The 22,677-nt window shown below is 46.9% G+C and overlaps 1 protein-coding gene across 2 annotated transcripts in view; it reads right to left on the reverse strand.

Annotated features, from left to right (window-relative positions):
* DDX47 (DEAD-box helicase 47) overlaps positions 1 to 22,677 on the reverse strand; it is a 268,148-nt gene that overhangs the window by 210,564 nt on the left and 34,907 nt on the right. For both annotated transcript variants that reach the window (XM_063940384.1, XM_063940383.1), the window contains exons 3-4: positions 11,855 to 12,043; positions 11,196 to 11,267 (exon numbers count right to left, since the gene is read on the reverse strand). In XM_063940384.1, the coding sequence (XP_063796454.1) occupies positions 11,196 to 11,267; positions 11,855 to 12,043 (261 nt within the window). The remainder of the gene's footprint in view (positions 1 to 11,195; positions 11,268 to 11,854; positions 12,044 to 22,677) is intronic.

Here is a 22,677-nt window from a genome sequence, read left to right on the forward strand (position 1 = left end):
ACGGATCCTCCGTGAGCATCTCTTGAAGTTCCGGTTACCAAGTCCTTCTTGGCCAATCCGGAGCCACGAATATAGTGCTTACAACTCTCCATCTTATCAATCTCAGTACCTTGGGTATGAGAGACAGAGGAGGGAACACACACACTGACTGGTACACCCACGGTGTTACCAGAGCGTCTACAGCTATTGCCTGAGGGTCCCTTGACCTGGCGCAATACCTGTCGAGTTTTTCCCAACGGTTTATAATCATGTGGAAGACTTCTGGGTGAAGTCCCCACTCTCCCGGGTGGAGGTCGTGCTGAGGAAGTCTGCTTCCCAGTTGTCCACTCCCGGAATGAATACTGCTGACAGTGCTATCACATGATTTTCCGCCCAGCGAAGAATCCTTGCAGCTTCTGCCATTGCCCTCCTGCTTCTTGTGCCACCCTGTCGGTTTACGTGGGTGACTGCGGTGATGTTGTCCGACTGGATCAACACCGGCTGACCTTGAAGCAGAGGTCTTGCTAAGCTTAGAGCATTGTAAATGGCCCTTAGCTTCAGGATATTTATGTGAAGTGATGTCTCCAGACTTGACCATAAGCCCTGGATATTCCTTCCCTGTGTGACTGCTCCCCAGCCTCGCAGGCTGGCATCCGTGGTCACCAGGACCCAGTCCTGAATGCCGAATCTGCGGCCCTCTAGAAGATGAGCACTCTGCAACCACCACAGGAGGGACACCCTTGTCCTTGGTGACAGGGTTATCCGCTGATGCATCTGTAGATGCGACCCGGACCATTTGTCCAGCAGGTCCCACTGGAAAGTTCTTGCGTGCAATCTGCCGAATGGGATTGCTTCGTAGGAAGCCACCATTTTACCCAGAACCCTTGTGCATTGATGCACTGAGACTTGGCTCGGTTTTAGGAGGTTCCTGACTAGCTCGGATAACTCCCTGGCTTTCTCCTCCGGGAGAAAAACCTTTTTCTGGACTGTGTCCAGGATCATCCCTAGGAACAGAAGACAAGTCGTCGGAACCAGCTGCGATTTTGGAATATTGAGAATCCAATCGTGCTGCCGCAACACTACCTGAGATAGTGCTACACCGACCTCCAACTGTTCCCTGGATCTTACCCTTATCAGGGAATCGTCCAAGTAAAGGATAACTAAAATTCCCTTCCTTCGAAGGAATATCATCATTTCGGCCATTACCTTGGTAAAGACCCGGGGTGCCGTGGACCATCCATACGGCAGCGTCTGAACTGATAGTGACAGTTCTGTACCATAACCTGAGGTACCCTTGATGAGAAGGGTAAATTTTGACATGAAGGTAAGCATCCTTGATGTCCCGAGACATCATGTAGTCCCCTTCTTCCAGGTTCGCAATCACTGCTCTGAGTGACTCAATCTTGAATTTGAACCTCTGTATGTAAGTGTTCAAAGATTTTAGATTTAGAATCGGTCTCACCGAGCCGTCCGGCTTCGGTACCACAACAGTGTAGAATAATACCCCGTTCCCTGTTGCAGGAGGGGTACCTTGTTATCACCTGCTGGGAATACAGCTTGTGAATGGCTTCCAAAACAGTCTCCCTGTCAGAAGGAGACATCGGTAAAGCCGACTTTAGGAAACGGCGAGGGGGAGACGTCTCGAATTCTAATTTGTACCCCTGAGATATCACCTGAAGGATCCAGGGGTCTACTTGCGAGTGAGCCCATTGCGCGCTGAAATTCATTGAGACGGGCCCCCCACCGTGCCTGATTCTGCTTGTAAAGCCCCAGCGTCATACTGAGGGCTTGGCAGAGGCGGGAGAGGGTTTCTGTTCCTGGGAACTGGCTGATTTCTGCAGCCTTTTTCCTCTCCCTCTGTCACGGGGCAGAAATGAGGAATCTTTTGCCCGCTTGTCCACGAAAAGACTGCGCCTGATAATACGGCGTCTTCTCATGTTGAGAGGCGACCTGGGGTACAAACGTGGATTTCCCAGCTGTTGCCGTGGCCACCAGGTCTGAAAGACCGACCCCAAATAACTCCTCCCTTTAATAAGGCAATACTTCCAAATGCCGTTTGGAATACGCATCACCTGACCACTGACGTGTCCATAACCCTCTACTGGTAGAAATGGACAACGCACTTAGACTTGATGCCAGTCGGCAAATATTCCGCTGTGCATCACGCATATATAGAAATGCATCTTTTAAATGCTCTATAGGCAAAAATATACTGTCCCTATCTAGGGTATCAATATTTTCAGTCAGGGAATCCGACCATGCCAACCCAGCACTGCACATCCAGGCTGAGGCGATTGCTGGTCGCAGTATAACACCAGTATGTGTGTAAATACATTTTAGGATACCCTCCTGCTTTCTATCAGCAGGATCCTTAAGGGCGGCCATCTCAGGAGAGGGTAGAGCCCTTACAAGCGTGTGAGCGCTTTATCCACCCTAGGGGGTGTTTCCCAACGCACCCTAACCTCTGGCGGGAAAGGATATAATGCCAATAACATTTTAGAAATTATCAGTTGTTATCGGGGGAAAACCACGCATCATCACACACCTCATTTAATTTCTCAGATTCAGGAAAACTACAGGTAGTTTTTCCTCACCGAACATAATACCCCTTTTTGGTGGTACTCGTATTATCAGAAATGTGTAAAAACATTTTTCATTGCCTCAATCATGTAACGTGTGGCCCTACTGGAAGTCACATTTGTCTCTTCACCGTCGACACTGGAGTCAGTATCCGTGTCGGCGTCTATATCTGCCATCTGAGGTAACGGGCGCTTTAGAGCCCCTGACGGCCTATGAGACGTCTGGACAGGCACAAGCTGAGTAGCCGGCTGTCTCATGTCAACCACTGTCTTTTATACAGAGCTGACACTGTCATGTAATTCCTTCCAACAGTTCATCCACTCAGGTGTCGACCCCCTAGGGGGTGACATCACTATTACAGGCAATCTGCTCCGTCTCCACATAATTTTTCTCCTCATACATGTCGACACAAATGTACCGACATACAGCACACACACAGGGAATGCTCTGATAGAGGACAGGACCCCACTAGCCCTTTGGGGAGACAGAGGGAGAGTTTGCCAGCACACACCAGAGCGCTATATATATACAGGGATAACCTTATATAAGTGTTTTTCCCCTTATAGCTGCTGTATCTTTAATACTGCGCGTAATTAGTGCCCCCCCCTCTCTTTTTTAACCCTTTCTGTAGTGTAGTGACTGCAGGGGAGAGACAGGGAGCTTCCCTCCAACGGAGCTGTGAGGGAAAATGGCGCCAGTGTGCTGAGGAGATAAGGCCGCCGATAAGGGGGCGGAGCCTATCTCCCGTTTTTCTATGTATTCTGGCAGGGGTTAAATGCATCCATATAGCCCAGGAGCTATATGTGATGCATTTTTTGCCATCCAAGGTGTTTTTTATTGCGTCTCAGGGCGCCCCCCCCCCCCCCCAGCACCCTCAGTGACCGGAGTGTGAAGTGTGCTGAGAGCAATGGCGCACAGCTGCAGTGCTGTGCGCTACCTTGTTGAAGACAGGATGTCTTCTGCCGCCGATTTTCCGGACCTCTTCTGCCTTCTGGCTCTGTAAGGGGGCCGGCGGCGCGGCTCTGGGACCCATCCAGGCTGGGCCTGTGATCGTCCCTCTGGAGCTAATGTCCAGTAGCCTAAGAAGCCCAATCCACTCTGCACGCAGGTGAGTTCGCTTCTTCTCCCCTTAGTCCCTCGATGCAGTGAGCCTGTTGCCAGCAGGTCTCACTGAAAATAAAAAACCTAAACTAAAACTTTCACTAAGAAGCTCAGGAGAGCCCCTAGTGTGCACCATTCTCGTTCGGGCACAAAGATCTAACTGAGGCTTGGAGGAGGGTCATAGGGGGAGGAGCCAGTGCACACCAGATAGTCCTAAAGCTTTCTTTAGATGTGCCCAGTCTCCTGCGGAGCCGCTATTCCCCATGGTCCTTACGGAGTCCCCAGCATCCACTTAGGACGTTAGAGATAGATAGATAGATATAGATTATATATATATATATATATATAGATAGATAGATATAGATTATATATATATATATATATATATATATATATATATATATATATATATATATATATATATATATATATATATATATATATATATATCTCAATACAAATCAGCCGGCACTCCTTGCATAAGAACTACTGGTCCCGGTGTCCTGTGCAGCATTCCATAACATACCCATACAATAGGCACGGCACTCCAGGGACTCGTTGCAGAAAGACTTTTAATAAGGTGCTGTGATCAACATGTTTCGGGGCATGCGCCCCTTCGTCAGGACCCACCAAAACAAACAGGACATACATACATAGAACATTTATATACCTGATACCAAGACTCACCTGTTGTCAGCGTCCGCGTCCACAGCTGCCGCCGCTGATTCACTTCCGGGATCTCACTTCCGGGTTACGCAAGACATGGTTGCCAGGCAACCCTTGGCTTGCGCTCCTGCTCTGTAAGTCCGGCTTCCGTGTAGTTAAACAGTGCGGCGTGTGGGCGGACCTGTTACAACAATCATGCACAAATAGATTTAAATTTAAAAACAATGTTAAAACGTTTGCCTGTCAGTACAACAACAGTTCACATATTCATATACTAGCATATTCTATACCAATAACCATATAGGTCCCATCAATTGGATAAATGCTCAAGATTATCAATTTAAGGAGTACAAAGTAATACCCTGGGATATTATAGAACATCTCATCGCAGGCTATTCCAGTTAATTTTGTCATTTAATCCATCTGGAGCTATAGTGCCCAATCTGACAATCCATCTGGATTCCAAAATACACAGAGCTTTAATACGATCACCTCCACGTGGAGATTCCACTACATGATCAATTATAAAATGTTTAAGGTCGGAAAGGGAATGGCCCATCATTCTAAAATGACGGGCCACCGGTTGGTCCATTGACTTGCCTTCAGCTGATAAGTGGATGGCCGACCATTTTATAATTGATGTTCTATAATATCCCAGGGTATTACTTTGTACTCCTTAAATTGATAATCTTGAGCATTTATCCAATTGATGGGACCTATATGGTTATTGGTATAGAATATGCTAGTATATGAATATGTGAACTGTTGTTGTACTGACAGGCAAACGTTTTAACATTGTTTTTAAATTTAAATCTATTTGTGCATGATTGTTGTAACAGGTCCGCCCACACGCCGCACTGTTTAACTACACGGAAGCCGGACTTACAGAGCAGGAGCGCAAGCCAAGGGTTGCCTGGCAACCATGTCTTGCGTAACCCGGAAGTGAGATCCCGGAAGTGAATCAGCGGCGGCAGCTGTGGACGCGGACGCTGACAACAGGTGAGTCTTGGTATCAGGTATATAAATGTTCTATGTATGTATGTCCTGTTTGTTTTGGTGGGTCCTGACGAAGGGGCGCATGCCCCGAAACATGTTGATCACAGCACCTTATTAAAAGTCTTTCTGCAACGAGTCCCTGGAGTGCCGTGCCTATTGTATGGGTATATATATATATATATATATATATATATCTATATGTATGTATGTATGTTATACCGGCACTTCACACTGCAAAAAGTTACTTAGCTGCGGTGCCCTCCAGGTCAGGCGATGACTAAAACAGGCTGGAAGTATCGGCGGCACTCAAGCAGACTGGTAAGGCAACATAGTGTCCCTTTATTAGCCTACAGGATGGGGAGTTTCCCCGAAACATGTAGGCTAATAAAGGGATAGTCTGCTTGAGTGCCGCCGATACTTCCAGTATAGAAGCAGGAGGACGACGTACACGCTGCAGGGAGAGCGCGCATGCTGCCGGGAGAGACAAGGCAAGTAGTGTTAGGGACAGCCCTCACCGCATCTGAACAGCTGATCACAATTGCCGTTTCCAGAGCCGGCACTACAGGAACTCCTGTTAAAACCATTACACAGACTCCTTTGACATCAACACCCCCCCCACCCCCCAAAAAAAAAGGTCTAATAAACATTTACTTTTAACCTTTTTATTTTTTACAGGCATAGGAGCCTTAAATATTTCAGAACACACAGATAGTGCTCATTTCATTTACCTATTAAGTGAAACTCCGACCATTGATGCAATAGGTCAAGATGAAAAGGACAGGAATGAAATGGACAGGAATGAAATGGACAGGAATGAAATGGACAGGAATGAAATGGACAGGAATGAAATCGACCGAACTGCAGGGGATTCAAAGGCCGTAACCAACTTCCCCAACAAGTGAATGCACAAGTGTACTGTAACTGTCCTCAACTTGAGTAGTTTCTGAACCATACGGCAGATACTCTGTGCTCTGTCATCCGGTAGGAAGACTTTCTAAACATTCTTGTCCAGTACATACCTAGAAACTGAAGACGATGTGACAACAGAGGGTGGATTCTTGAAATTGATTATCCAACTGTGTCTTACCAAGACGTTGTAAGCTAACAGAGCATGCTCCTGGAAAAGAATTTTGGATTGAGCTTTTATTTGCAGATCGTCTAAGGGGTGATTGTAACTCCCAATGACCCGAGTTTACCAAAATCATGTCAGTCATGACTGCTCAATATTCTAGGTGCTGTAGACAGTCCGAATGGCAAGGCTCTGAATTGAAAATGGTCATTATGTATCGCAAATCTGAGAAGCACTTGGTGTGGTTCCCAGATCAGCATATGTAGGTAGGCATCCTTTATATCCAGGGATACTAGATATTCCATGGGTTCTAAGCTTGCAATGATCGAAGTGATAGATTCCATCTTGATTCGGTAATAGGCCAGAGACTTTAGATTCAGGATTAGTTTTACCGATCCATCCTGTTTTGGAACTCCAAAAAGATTTGAATAGAAACCCTACGGCATTAACACTGCTGAGATCACCAGGGATTGTATTTCACCCTGGAGGGCAATCCGTTTGTCTTGCGCTACGGGCAAACCTGTTGTGAAAAACTTGGCTGACGGTAAAACTTCTCAATCTAGTTTGTATACCATGATACGAGACTGCAAGCCCACAGATCTGTGGTCAAAAGAAAACCAAGCGTCTTGAAAATTTTGAAAGCGGGCCCCCACCGTGATCACTCCAGGTGGGAGGGGAGCCCGTAATGCACAGTCTTTTCTGCAGGCTTAGGTTCCTGGAGCTGGCAAATGGTTGCAGTTTACCATGTTGTCTACGTCTGAGGTGTAGCCTTTCCTCTTCCTCGAAAGGCCTCTGCTGTCAGAAAAGTCCATGCATAGGGACGTCTTGTATGTGTAGTCGGAGTTAGGAGATAAGTGAATTTTCCTCCCGCGGCCTGAGAAGTCCACTTGTCTAATTACTTACAAAAAATGGAACTTTACAGCAAATGGAAAAGTTTCTACAGCTCTCTTGAATTCTGCATATTTTTAGCAGCTTCACCTAAGTAAATTGCAGATTCTTTAATGTGTTCTGCCAAAATATTAGTCAACCGGAACCCCTGCATGTAGATCCTTAATTAACTTTGTGGCCCAGTGTTCTACTGCCTTATTGACCCAGAAGCTGACTAGTGTCCGCCTAAGCGGCACTCCAGCCGCGTGAAAGATTGACTTTAAAGTAGTGTCTAATTTTCTGTCAGACGGATCTTCAATTGTAGTAGCCCCAGTGACTGTCTTGTAACATGAGTTCTTCCCCTGACTCATCTGATTGTAGGACCTGAGGCAAGGGCCTCTTCTCTGTCGTAAAGATACCTTAGACTGTTTCGTAGAAGGATCTAGAAGTTTTTTCATACCTACCGACTTAGCAAAACAAAAACAGCAACCCAAGGCGGTTCAGCAGCAACATAACTGGAAGGTGATCTGGACACCTGTGTGAGATCAGCAGCCTCACAAGACTTACACATTGCAGCAAGTTGACTATGTAATTGTGACAGTACCTGAGAGAGCTACCGCCCAATTGGAGAAAACAATTTTGTGTTGCCTTTGCAGTTGTTCCCGTCATTGTAAAGGCTGAGAACACACACTTACAAAACACACCCAAACACAATACTGTTTTGTAGATAAACAGCTAGGCAGGAGAAAGAGAAAGGTAGGTCACCTGAATATGTATATAATTAATATCTGATCGCAGCAGCAAATTTGTTAGCTAATGGCCAAAACCATGTGCACTGCAGGGGGAGCAGATATAACGTGTGTAGAGAAAGTTAGATTTGGGTGGGTTATATTGCTTCTGTGCAGGGTAAATACTGGCTGCTTTATTTTTACACTGCAATTTAGATTTCAGTTTGAACACACCCCACCCAAACCTATCTCTCTCTGCACGTTATATCTACCCCACCTGCAGTGCACATGCTAACAAATTTGCTGCTGAAATCAGATTTGATTTAGGGCCAGAGCCTGTACCCCTGTGTCAGAATATGTAGGATGTAATAAGCTATACTTAGCAGAATTTACAATCCTTACTGAATAGGGCCTATTGGTAGCACACTGCTGAAACTAAGGGAGCCTTGGCCTGGATTGACCAGCAAAACCCGTTCTTTACTGGCTCCTCTCCCCTCTGCTTGTATTACAGGGACCCAATGTGGAACTTAAAATAAGGTAAAAACACTGAATCAGCGCTAACAGAAACGGCTGCTGGCTGTAGCCTTCATAATAAAAAGCTGCTGCGCCAAACAGTCCCTCTCCCCATATGCGAAAGGGAGGAGGGGGGAGAATATGCCGCTGTGTTCACCCTTCTATTGTGTGCGTTCTTTTGGAGGGGGGGGGGGGCACAGATGAACAGTTACTCACCACTGCCTAATGCCTCAGTACCATGGCTGACTGTTGTGGGTAGCAGCGCTTCTCATAGAAGCGCTATTAATAACTATCGTGCGCACTGAGAAGAACTAGGGACCCAGACCCCACTTCTCACATAAGTGGGGAAGGGTTATCCTGAGGCCAAGAAAAAAAAAAAAAAAGAGAAAAGAAATCAAATAAAAATTAATCCAGGCTGGAGCTCCGCCAAACGTGACCAGCTCCCTCGGCACAATTCTAAAACTGGGGGCTGATGGAGGATAGAGGGGGAGAAGCTTTCACACGTCTTTAAAATTTAAAGTGCAGGCTCCCTACAGCCACCAGTCTATACTTCAGTGTCAGCATGTCCCCTTGTGGCGGACTAAGAAATATTTTATAGCTGTTATGTGTCTCCATCTAGAGCCATGTTACTAAAATTGCAGATTGCTCTAAACGCAACACTTCTCCTGCTACAAACATGTATAGTGGCAGATTCTCAATTAGCTTAGTGATATCATTCAGGTGCTTGAAAGGGAGGGGTTTCTCTAAGCAGGAAAAAAAAAAAACGCATTTTGTTTCCCCCAGCACCCTGAATAATAGCAGTAACCAGATTTAAATCCCATACAATATATTAGAATTCAGAGATCTTGGTTACATATATCTGCGCAAATTTATGTATAAGCCCCCAGGCCGCGTCAAGGCCTCTGTATATATTGGGCGTCCCTAGCGCTATATCTAGGTGCAGGGCGTGGCACCCCAAAAATCATTATAAATCAGAAAGCCCAGGGCAGCACACTAGTGGAAAAAAAACTGTTTATAGATTAGTGTTAAGAAGCCGAAGCTATAGAGAAAGTGATACAAAAATGAGAATTTAAATAAAAAAAGTGTTATAAAGAAATTAGTATATGATAAGTGTTAATAAAGTGTAAAGGTATACCACACTAAAGCCATCCAGCTCAGCCAGTCCAGGTGCACCACACCCCACACCTCCATTACCCCAATCTGGGTCAATGATTAACCAAGGAGCCACATGACAATGGCTCCTTACTTAAATATATCTAAGCTAAGAGCTACCTAACTTGGAGCAACCCCATAATGCTCCATATGGCATGTCAGGGCCTGCACCTCCTCCTAATGCAGGAACCGCTCTGCCTCTCACAACATGTACAGTATAGTGGCAGATGCTCAATTAGGTAAGCGATATCATTTGGGTGCTTGAAAGGGAAGGGTTTCTCTAAACAGGAAAAAAACAAAACATATTGTTTCCTCAAGCACCCTGAATAATAGCAGTAACCAGATTTAAATCCCATACAAATCTCTTAGAATTCAGAGATCTTGGTTACATATATCTGCGCAACTGTATGTATAAGCCCCCAAGCCGCGTCAAGGCCTCTATATATTGCCTCTGGACTGGCTGAGCTGGATGGCTTTAGTGTTGCATACCCTTAAACTTTATTAACACATACTAATTTCTTTAAAACTATTTTTTTATTTTAATTACATCTCATTTTTGTATCACTTTCTCTATAACTTCAGCTTCTTAACACTAATCTATTAACAGTTTTTTTCACTGTTGTGCTTTCTGGCTTATGATGATTTTTGGGGTGCCACGCCCTGCACCTAGATATAGCGTTAGGTACCCCCAATATATACAGAGAGGCCTTGACGCATTTTGGGGGCTTATACATACATTTGCGCACATACATGTAACCAAGATCTCTGAATTCTAAGATATTGTATGGGATTTAAATTTGGTTACTGCTATTATTCAGGTTGCTGTGGGAAACAAAATGTGTTTTTTCCTACTTCTCCTGCTATGTTGTTTCATTGTTTCTGGAGCTCTGGGTTCAAGTTAAACAATATGCCATGTCGAACTTAACCATAGTACTCCCTTTGACCCCCGAATGGGCAGTGTTAGGGGTAGTTACTATAACTCTGATGTCCGCATGACTCAAGCCAGAAAAGCTTTACTATAATCTCGGCAGTTGCCAGAGTATCCTGCAACAATGGCTACACCCTTACCCCTCCATCTGAGCATCTGCAAGGTTTGCTTATGCACAGCAATTACTTGTTTTGGGATTCATTCCTCATGTGATATCTCCCATGCAACAAACTCAAACTGCGCATCACTGTGCATATGACAACCTACATATGCTACGAAGAGTATAATAAGAGACAATGGGAGGGGTGGACAGACCTTACCAGGTACTCCTCTACTTTTGCTAAGGTGCATGGCAATGTTCCTTTTCCACTGAAACAACTTAAAAATATGAAATGAGCCCTTAGGAGACTACAAAACCCTTTAATTGCTCAACAAGAAAAGCTACATAACATGTATTGTCAACTAACCATTTCTTAGTAGAGTGCCATGTTTACCTGCCCCTAACTTCCCTGGTTATGACCCATCAGCAAGTCATTAGTAAAGCACTACTTCTGTCATTTGCTTTTCATGGCTAGATTTGTTGAAATTATTTCAGATAGCTTTAAAATGTTCATACCAATAATGACATGAGGCTTTTTTGCGAGTGCCAGGGCTTGTGACATCATATCAATTCCACCAACGACAACCACTATGGAAGACAAACCAAAAAAGAACATTTCTTAATTACTTTTTTCTTATAATTAATGCCAATTGTAGTTTGCTACAGTATGTCTGCAACTAATGGGCAATTTGTTTTACTATTAGACCATTTATGCCATGATTAGCTGTCCGTTTATTTTAGACACATATCCAAATCCATTTTGTACCTTAAAATTGATGTAAAAGAACCTAAAAAGATATATACATTACAAATCATTGTCCTTGCAAGAGCTTGTCCAGTTCAAAATACGTACCAGTATGTTAACAGACTATACAAATTGATGCCTTCTCTAAATTGTCCTCTGGACTGGATCATCGGCCTCGATTCAATTCAGCATGGATTGAAAAGCGCCGGGAATTAGCTCCCGATGCTATTGAATTCAGCTCGCTATCATGTCAGAGCAAGTCAGTTCTCACGGACTAAACAGGATGTTTTATTTTTGGTCTCTACATTATGCCAAACTTTTCACTTGCCTAATAAAAGTATTACTTATTCTTTTTTTCCAGAAACTACCACAACATTTTACATTTCGTATTATACAAGCAGTAATATTGTACTTCGAAAACCAAACATACCACTTTTAACTCCAATAGAGGAACCAAGAGCTTCGAATTGTTCAGATATCTGGAATGCCAACTCTCTTGTTGGTGTGAGAACCAAGGCATAAAGTCGCTGTGGGCTTTCCAGCAACGTCTGGAGGATGGGTAATGCAAAGGCACCTGTTTTTCCTGAGCCAGTCTCGGCCAGACCAATGATGTCCCGACCTATGAATAAAAGGGAAAGAAAACCTTGGGTGTAGAAGGCATTATAATATTATCAGTGACCTCAGGATAGGCGTACCAGTCATAAAGGTTCCCTTGTTTAAGTTCTTAGAACAGTTCTCTATACTCTGTTTTTTCCCCCGATGTTCCACCTGTAAATGTTTTTTTTTTTTTTTTTTGTTTTTTGTTTTTTTACAGACTATCCAATGTGGTCGGCAGTAAAAAATAAAAATAAAAAAATAAGAATTTACTTACCGATAATTCTATTTCTCGGAGTCCGTAGTGGATGCTGGGGTTCCTGAAAGGACCATGGGGAATAGCGGCTCCGCAGGAGACAGGGCACAAAAGTAAAGCTTTACGATCAGGTGGTGTGCACTGGCTCCTCCCCCTATGACCCTCCTCCAAGCCTCAGTTAGGTACTGTGCCCGGACGAGCGTACACAATAAGGAAGGATTTATGAATCCCGGGTAAGACTCATACCAGCCACACCAATCACACCGTACAACCTGTGATATAAACCCAGTTAACAGTATGATAACAGAAGAGCCTCTAAAAGATGGCTCCCTACAACAATAACCCGAATTAGTTAACAATAACTATGTACAATTATTGCAGATAATCCGCACTTGGGATGGGCGCCCAGCATCCACTACGGACTCCGAGAAATAGAATTATCGGTAAGTAAATTCTTATTTTCTCTATCGTCCTAGTGGATGCTGGGGTTCCTGAAAGGACCATGGGGATTATACCAAAGCTCCCAAACGGGCGGGAGAGTGCGGATGACTCTGCAGCACCGAATGAGAGAACTCCAGGTCCTCCTTAGCCAGAGTATCAAATTTGTAAAATTTTACAAACGTGTTCTCCCCTGACCACGTAGCTGCTCGGCAAAGTTGTAATGCCGAGACCCCTCGGGCAGCCGCCCAAGATGAGCCCACCTTCCTTGTGGAGTGGGCCTTTACAGATTTAGGCTGTGGCAGGCCTGCCACAGAATGTGCAAGTTGGATTGTGCTACAGATCCAACGAGCAATCGTCTGCTTAGACGCAGGAGCACCCATCTTGTTGGGTGCATACAATATAAACAACGAGTCAGATTTTCTGACTCCAGCTGTCCTTGCAATATATATTTTCAATGCTCCGACAACATCCAGTAACTTGGAGTCCTCCAAGTCACTTGTAGCCGCAGGCACTACAATAGGCTGGTTCAGATGAAATGCTGACACCACCTTAGGGAGAAAATGCGGACGAGTCCGCAGTTCTGCCCTGTCCGAATGGAAAATCAGATATGGGCTTTTGTAAGATAAAGCTGCCAGTTCTGACACTCTCCTGGCCGAAGCCAGGGCTAGTAGCATGGTCACTTTCCATGTGAGATATTTCAAATCCACATTATTTAGTGGTTCAAACCAATGAGATTTGAGAAAGTCCAAAACAACATTGAGATCCCACGGTGCCACTGGGGGCACCACAGGAGGCTGTATATGCAGCACTCCCTTAACAAAAGTCTGGACTTCAGGAACTGAAGCCAATTCTTTCTGGAAGAAAATCGACAGGGCCGAAATTTGAACCTTAATAGATCCCAATTTGAGACCCATAGACAATCCTGATTGCAGGAAATGTAGGAATCGACCCAGTTGAAATTCCTCCGTCGGAGCACTCCGATCCTCGCACCACGCAACATATTTTCGCCAAATGCGGTGATAATGTTGCGCGGTTACTTCCTTCCGTGCTTTAATCAAAGTAGGAATGACTTCTTCCGGCATGCCTTTTTCCTTTAGGATCCGGCGTTCAACCGCCATGCCGTCAAACGCAGCCGCGGTAAGTCTTGAAACAGACAGGGACCCTGCTGAAGCAAGTCCCTTCTCAGAGGTAGAGGCCACGGATCTTCCGTGATCATCTCTTGAAGTTCCGGGTACCAAGTTCTTCTTGGCCAATCCGGAACCACTAGTATCGTTCTTACGCCTCTTTGCCGTATAATTCTCAATACTTTTGGTATGAGAGGCAGAGGAGGAAACACATATACCGACTGGTACACCCAAGGCGTTACCAGCGCGTCCACAGCTATTGCCTGCGGATCTCTTGACCTGGCGCAATACCTGTCCAGTTTTTTGTTGAGGCGAGACGCCATCATGTCCACCATTGGTCTTTCCCAACGGGTTACCAGCATGTGGAAAACTTCTGGATGAAGTCCCCACTCTCCCGGGTGAAGGTCGTGTCTGCTGAGGAAGTCTGCTTCCCAGTTGTCCACTCCCGGGATGAACACTGCTGACAGTGCTATCACATGATTTTCCGCCCAGCGAAGAATCCTTGCAGCTTCTGCCATTGCACTCCTGCTTCTTGTGCCGCCCTGTCTGTTCACATGGGCGACTGCCGTGATGTTGTCCGACTGGATCAACACCGGCTTTCCCTGAAGCAGAGGTTCTGCCTGGCTTAGAGCATTGTAGATTGCTCTTAGTTCCAGAATGTTTATGTGAAGAGACGTTTCCAGGCTCGTCCACACTCCCTGGAAGTTTCTTCCTTGTGTGACTGCTCCCCAGCCTCTCAGGCTGGCGTCCGTGGTCACCAGGATCCAATCCTGTATGCCGAATCTGCGGCCCTCCAATAGATGAGCACTCTGTAACCACCACAGAAGAGATACCCTTGTCCTTGAAGACAGGGTTATCCGCTGGTGCATCTGAAGATGCGACCCTGACCATTTGTCCAACAGATCCCTCTGGAAAATTCTTGCGTGGAATCTGCCGAATGGAATTGCTTCGTAAGAAGCCACCATTTTTCTCAGGACTCTTGTGCATTGATGTACAGACACCTTTCCTGGTTTTAGGAGGTTCCTGACAAGCTCGGATAACTCCTTGGCTTTTTCCTCTGGGAGAAAAACCTTTTTCTGAACCGTGTCCAGAATCATCCCTAGGAACAACAGACGTGTTGTCGGAATTAACTGGGATTTTGGAATATTCAGAATCCACCCGTGCTGTTTTAGCACTTCTTGAGACAGTGCTAATCCCATCTCTAGCTGTTCTCTGGACCTTGCCCTTATTAGGAGATCGTCCAAGTATGGGATAATTAATACGCCTTTTCTTCGAAGAAGAATCATCATCTCGGCCATTACCTTGGTAAAGACCCGAGGTGCCGTGGACAATCCGAACGGCAGCGTCTGAAACGGATAGTGACAGTTCTGTACGACGAACCTGAGGTACCCCTGGTGTGAGGGGTAAATTGGAACGTGGAGATACGCATCCTTGATGTCCAAGGATACCATAAAGTCCCCTTCTTCCAGGTTCGCTATCACTGCTCTGAGTGACTCCATCTTGAACTTGAACTTCTTTATGTACAGGTTCAAGGACTTCAGATTTAGAATAGGTCTTACCGAGCCATCCGGCTTCGGTACCACAAATAGAGTGGAATAATACCCCTTTCCTTGTTGTAAAAGAGGTACCTTGACTATCACCTGCTGAGAGTACAGCTTGTGAATGGCTTCCAAGACCGTCACCCTGTCGGAGGGGGACGTTGGTAAAGCAGACTTCAGGAAACGGCGAGGTGGATTCGTCTCTAGTTCTAACCTGTACCCCTGAGATATTATCTGCAGGATCCAGGGATCTACCTGCGAGTGAGCCCACTGCGCGCTGAAATTCTTGAGACGACCCCCCACCGCCCCCGAGTCCGCTTGAGAAGCCCCAGCGTCATGCTGAGGCTTTTGTAGAAGCGGGGGAGGGCTTCTGTTCCTGGGAAGGAGCTGCCTGTTGCTGTCTCTTCCCCCTTCCTCTGCCTCGTGGCAGATATGAATATCCCTTTGCTCTCTTGTTTTTAAAGGAACGAAAGGGCTGCGGTTGAAAAGTCAGTGTCTTTTTCTGTTGGGGAGTGACTTGAGGTAAAAAGGTGGATTTCCCGGCTGTAGCCGTGGCCACCAAATCCGATAGACCGACTCCAAATAACTCCTCCCCTTTATACGGCAAAACTTCCATATGCCGTTTTGAGTCCGCATCGCCTGACCACTGTCGCGTCCATAAACTTCTTCTGGCCGAAATGGACATAGCACTTACCCGTGATGCCAGTGTGCAGATATCCCTCTGTGCATCACGCATATAAAGAAATGCATCCTTTATTTGCTCTAAAGACAGTAAAACATTGTCCCTATCCAGGGTATCAATATTTTCAATCAGGGACTCTGACCAAGCTACCCCAGCACTGCACATCCAGGCTGTCGCTATAGCTGGTCGTAGTATAACACCTGTATGTGTGTATATACTTTTTTGGATATTTTCCATCCTCCTATCTGCTGGATCTTTAAGTGCGGCCGTCTCAGGAGAGGGTAACGCCACTTGTTTTGATAAGCGTGTGAGCGCCTTGTCCACCCTAGGAGGTGTTTCCCAGCGCGCCCTAACCTCTGGCGGGAAAGGGTATAAAGCCAATAACTTCTTTGAAATTAGCATTTTTTTATCGGGGGCAACCCACGCTTCATCACACACCTCATTTAATTCTTCTGATTCAGGAAAAACTATAGGTAGTTTTTTCACACCCCACATAATACCCTGTTTAGTGGTACCTGTAGTATCAGCTATATGTAACGCCTCCTTCATTGCCAAAATCATATAACGTGTGGCCCTACTGGAAAATACGGTTGATTCGTCACCGTCACCACTAGAATCAGTGCCTGTGTCTGGGTCTGTGTCGACCGACTGAGGCAAAGGGCGTTTTACAGCCCCTGACGGTGTTTGAGGCGCCTGGACAGGCACTAATTGATTGTCCGGCCGTCTCATGTCGTCAAACGACTGCTTTAGCGTGTTGACACTATCCCGTAATTCCATAAATAAAGGCATCCATTCTGGTGTCGACCCCCTAGGAGGTGACATCCCCATATTTGGCAATTGCTCCGCCTCCACACCAATATCGTCCTCATACATGTCGACACACACGTACCGACACACAGCAGACACACAGGGAATGCTCTTAACGAAGACAGGACCCCACTAGCCCTTTGGGGAGACAGAGGGAGAGTTTGCCAGCACACACCAAAAGCGCTATATATGACAGGGATAGCCTTATAATAAGTGCTCCCTGTATAGCTGCTTTAATAATATATTTTTGCCACAATTTTGCCCCCCCCTCTCTTTTTTACCCTGTTTCTGTAGTGCAGTGCAGGGGAGAGCCTGGGAGCCGTCCTGACCAGCGGAGCTGTGTAAGGAAAATGGCGCTGTGTGCTGAGGAGATAGGCCCCGCCCCTTTTTCGGCGGGCTCGTCTCCCGCTCTTTAGTGGATTCTGGCAGGGGTTAAATATCTCCATATAGCCCCCGGAGGCTATATGTGAGGTATTTTTAGCCAAATTAGGTTTTCATTTGCCTCCCAGGGCGCCCCCCTCCCAGCGCCCTGCACCCTCAGTGACTGCCGTGTGAAGTGTGCTGAGAGGAAAATGGCGCACAGCTGCAGTGCTGTGCGCTACCTTTAGAAGACTGAGGAGTCTTCTGCCGCCGATTCTGGACCTCTTCTCGTTTCAGCATCTGCAAGGGGGCCGGCGGCGAGGCTCCGGTGACCATCCAGGCTGTACCTGTGATCGTCCCTCTGGAGCTAATGTCCAGTAGCCAAGAAGCCAATCCATCCTGCACGCAGGTGAGTTCACTTCTTCTCCCCTAAGTCCCTCGTTGCAGTGATCCTGTTGCCAGCAGGACTCACTGTAAAATAAAAAACCTAAGCTAAACTTTTCTAAGCAGCTCTTTAGGAGAGCCACCTAGATTGCACCCTTCTCGGCCGGGCACAAAAATCTAACTGAGGCTTGGAGGAGGGTCATAGGGGGAGGAGCCAGTGCACACCACCTGATCGTAAAGCTTTACTTTTGTGCCCTGTCTCCTGCGGAGCCGCTATTCCCCATGGTCCTTTCAGGAACCCCAGCATCCACTAGGACGATAGAGAAAGGAGATTTATGATAAGGCCTTACCTTTGTTAAATCTCAATCTGCGAGGTACACTTGGTTCCACAGGGATAGCATCGGGGTGTAGAGTAGGATCTTGATCCGAGGCACAAACAGGCTAAAAGCTTTGACTGTTCCCAAGATGCACAGCGCCGCCTTCTATATAACCCCGCCTCTGTGCACAGGAGTTCCAATTTGTTAACCAGTCCAATGCAGTAGCAGGTAAGAGAGACAACAGTTAGTAACCACATACACCACATTCTCACGACAGGAGAAGGCATCATCGGCTAATGCCATACAAACCCAAAGACGCTAAGTGTGTTAGGGCGGGCGCCCTGTGTACCTCGCAAAAAGATTTAACAAAGGTAAGTTCTTACCATAAATCTCCTTTTCTGCAGCGGGATACACTGGTGTTCCATAAGGATAACATCGGGGATGTCCTAAAGCAGTTCATCATCATGGGAGGGGACGCACAGTAGCGGGCACAAGAACCCGCCGTCCAAATTAGGCATCCTGGGAGGCGGAAGTATCGAAGGCATAGAACCTTATGAACGTGTTCACTCAGGACCACGTAGCCGCCTTGCACAATTGTTCAAGGGTCGCACCACGGCGGGCCGCCCAAGAAGGTCCAACAGACCGAGTAGAATGGGCGTTGATGGTAGCAGGAGCTGGAAGGCCAGCCTGTACATAAGCATGTGCAATCACCATTCTAATCCATCTGGCCACGATCTGCTTGTAAGAAGGCCAGCCACGTTTGTGATAACCAAAAAGGACAAAGAAGGAATCAGATCTCCTAAGAGAAGCTGTCCTCTTCACATAAATACGGACAGCCCGTACCACATCCAAAGACCGCTCTTTGGAGGATAAACCTGGAGAGGTAAAGGGCCGAACCACAATCTCTTGATTAAAGTGGAACGAGGACACCACCTTAGGCATATAACCAGGGCGAGTTCTAAGAACCGCACGGTCACTGTGAAAAATCAGAAAGGGTGACCGACAGGACAAGGCACCCAAGGCTGAAAAATGTCTAGCAGATGCAATAGCCAGCAAAAACAAGACATTAAGAGTAAGCCACTTAAGGTCCACAGACTCAAGAGGTTCAAACGGAGACTCTTTTAAAGGCATCCAGAACAACAGACAAAGCCCAAGGAGCTACAGGCGGGACATAGGGAGGTTGAATCCGCAAAACACCCTGAGTGAATGTATGATCATCAGGCAGAGTCGCAATTTTTCTCTGAAACCATATCGGCAAGGCAGAAATATGGACCTTGAGGGAGGCCAGTCGAAGGCATAAGTCCAGGTCCTGTTGCAGGAAAGCCAAAATCTTGGCAGTACTGAACTTGCATGCATCATAATTGTTAGTCGCACTCCAGGCAAAGTAAGAATTCCTGACTGTATGACAAATCCTAGCAGATGCCGGTTTACGGGCCTTCAACATAGTTTGAATGACCGCCTCAGAAAACCCTTTGGCCCTCAGGACGGAAGTTTCAAGAAACACGCGGTCAAAGCCAGCCGGGCCAAATCCTGGTAGACACAAGGGCCCTAAACGAGGAGGTCTTGGCGCTGCGGAAGTAGAAGAGGACGCTCTATCGAGAGACCCTGCAGGTCTGAGAACCTATGCCGTCTGGGCCACGCCAGAGCGATTAGAATTAGTATTCCTCCTTAATGCTTGAAGTTCCGAATTACCCTGGGCAGGAGTAACACTGGAAGGAACATGTACGGCAGTTGAAAATTCCATGGAATTGCCAATGCATCCACAAACGCTGCTTGAGTATCCCTTGTCCTCGCTCCGAAGACCGGTACCTTGTGATTGTGTCAAGACGGCATCAGGTCTACATCTGGTAGACCCCACTGTATCACGAGGAGTTGAAAGGCCTCCGGATGAAGGCTCCACTCTCCGGCGTGTACATCCCGACGACTGAGGAAGTCCGCTTCCCAGTTCAGGACCCCTGGAATGAACACTGCCGATAGGGCTGGCAGATGGCGTTCCGCCCAACGATGAAACTTTGACACTGCCGTCATGGCTTTGCGGCTTCGGTTGCAGCCTTGATGATTAATGTACGCCACCGTGGTGGCGTTGTCAGACTGTTCTTGAACAGGCCTGTTCTGTACCAGAGGCAGGGCCAGTGTTAAGGCATTGAACACTGCCCTCAATTCCAGAATGTTTATTGGGAGGAGAGATTCCTCCCTGGTCCACCGACCCTGAAGAGAGTGTTGCTCTAACATCGCGCCCCAACCCCGCAGACTGGCGTCCGTCATCAGAAGGACCCAGTTCGAGATCCAGAATGGACGACCCCTGCTCAGTTGTTGGTCCTGCAGCCACCAAGTCAGTGACAGACGGACCTCTGGAGTCAAGGATATCATGCGAGACCTGATCCGGTGAGGCAGGCCGCCCCACTCTGGGAGAATTAACCTCTGTAGAGGGCAGGAATGAAATTGAGCGTACTCCACTATGTCGAAAGCAGACACCATGAGGCCTAGTACTTGCATCGCCGAGTGTATCGGCACACGTGGGCGAGAGAGGAAGCATCTTTTCTTGTCCTGAAGTTTCAGGATCTTTTCCAGAGACAAAAACAACTGCTGGTAGTGGGTGGTCTACAGTGCTCCCAGGTGCACCATGCACTGAGCAGGGACCAGGGAAGATGTCTTCCAGTTGATGAGCGACCCGTGGGCTTACAGGAATTGGACCGTCCGTTCCAGATGACGAAGGAGAACCTCTGGAGAAATCACCAGGATCAACAAGTCACCGAGATACGGCAGGATCCCGATACCCTGACGGCGGAGTTGGGCCGGCATGACAGCCATGACCTTGGTGAAAACTCGAGGAGCCGAGGTCAGACCAGACGGCAAGGCCTGGAATTGAAAATGTAGGTTGCCAATAGCAAACTACAGGTATTGCAGATGTGACACTGCAATAGGTATATGCAGGTAAGTATCCTGTATGTCCAGGGATACCATGTAGTCCTTGGGCTCCATGGCCAGAACAATAGAGCGAAAAAAGTTTACATACGGAATTTGGAGACTTTCACAAACTTGTTCAAAGACTTGAGGTTGAGAATGGGTCGAGAAGATCCTTTCGGTTTCGGGACTAGGAACAGCATTGAATAGTACCCCCTGCCTCTCTGAGCCAGAGGCACCGGCACCACCACTCCTGTGTCCAGGAGGGATTGCGCCACCAGATGGAGAGTCCTTGCTTTCACCGGATCCGAAGGGACGTTTGTTGAGCAAAACTGGTGAGGGGGACGTTTCTTGAAAGAGATGGCGTATCCGTGAGTGACTACTTTCCTTACCCAGGCGTCCGAAGTGGTCTGTAGCCATACCTGAGCAAACCGTAGAAGTCGGTCTCCTACCCTGGGATCCCCAGAGGGAGACCCGCCCAGTCATGCAGCAGGCTTGTACATTTTGGCAGCAGGCAGACGGGCAACCCAGGCACGTTTAGGTTTGGCCTTAGTGGATTTGGAAGTGCGAGCCTGTTTCGGGTGCACCTGACCCTTTGCTTTACCTGGAGGTCAAAAAGAACGAAATGAAGTACTCTTAGCCTTCGGGGCCGAAGGAGTAGTACTAGGCAGACATGCAGTCTTAGCAGATGTTAAGTCAACGACAACCTTGTTGAGATCATCCCCAAAAAGAATGTTTCCCTTAAAAGGGATAACCCTCCAAGGTATTTTTCGAACCCAGATCTACCGACCAGGACCGCAACCAGAGGATCCGGCGAGCCAGAATAAACGTGGTAGACGCTTTGGCTGCTAGGATACCTACGCATCTGATGCCGCCTCCTGAATATAATGAGAGGCTGAAACAATGTATGAAAGACACTTTTGCATTATCAGGAAGGTAGTTCCGCTTCTACTTCCTGAACCTAGGCCTCTATAGCTTTAGCAGCCCAAGAGGACGCAATAGTAGGCCTATGCACAACTCCAGCCAGAGTGTAAATGGACTTCAAGCAACCCTCCACACAGTTATCAGTCAGTTCCTTCAGAGAGGTGACGGTAGTGACAGAAATAGCAGATTACACTACCAGAAGTGCGACTTGTGAGTCTACTGGCGGCGGTGTTTCCCAATTTTTGCTTAACTCTGCAGCGAGGGGATAACGAACCAGCATTTTCTTAGACAGAGAATTTCTTTTGCTGAAAATTCCCAGGATTCCTGACGTATGTCAACTAAATGGTCAGAATGTGGTAAAACTAATTTAGTAACCTTCTGACGCTTAAACTTATCTGGTTTCTTAGAGGTAGTTGGAGGTTCATCATCATCATCATCAATTTGAAGAATCAGCCGTATAGCCTCCAATAGGTCAGGAACATCCACTTGGGTCAGGGATTCCCCATCAGAAGCATCTGCGTCAGTGTCTGAGGGATCAGTGTATGCGCCATCTTCATCCGATGAAGTATCTGTAACATGAGTGGACTGTGAGGATGTAATGGCCCGCTTAGACACTTTGGTCTTAGGCGGGCGAGGGCTAGGATTCTGCTTGGCCAAAGACTAATTTAATTGCTGTAACTGAGAGGACAGAGCATCTGCCCATGGTGGATTTACAGCAGGGACAATATGTGGCTGTAATGGCATAGGAGGTCCCATAGGGGGCGCAAGTCTAGGTACCAGCATAGTCAGTAAATTAGACAATGTAGCCCACAGTGGGTCAGTAGCTACCACCGACATAGGAAACTGACTAAGAGGTACACAGCCCCCAGCACCTGAACCCTCAGCTGCAATATTTTCCTCAGAGACATCCGGGGCATGAACA

The sequence above is a fragment of the Pseudophryne corroboree genome, chromosome 9 (assembly GCF_028390025.1).
Source record: "Pseudophryne corroboree isolate aPseCor3 chromosome 9, aPseCor3.hap2, whole genome shotgun sequence".
Taxonomy (NCBI): domain Eukaryota; kingdom Metazoa; phylum Chordata; class Amphibia; order Anura; family Myobatrachidae; genus Pseudophryne; species Pseudophryne corroboree.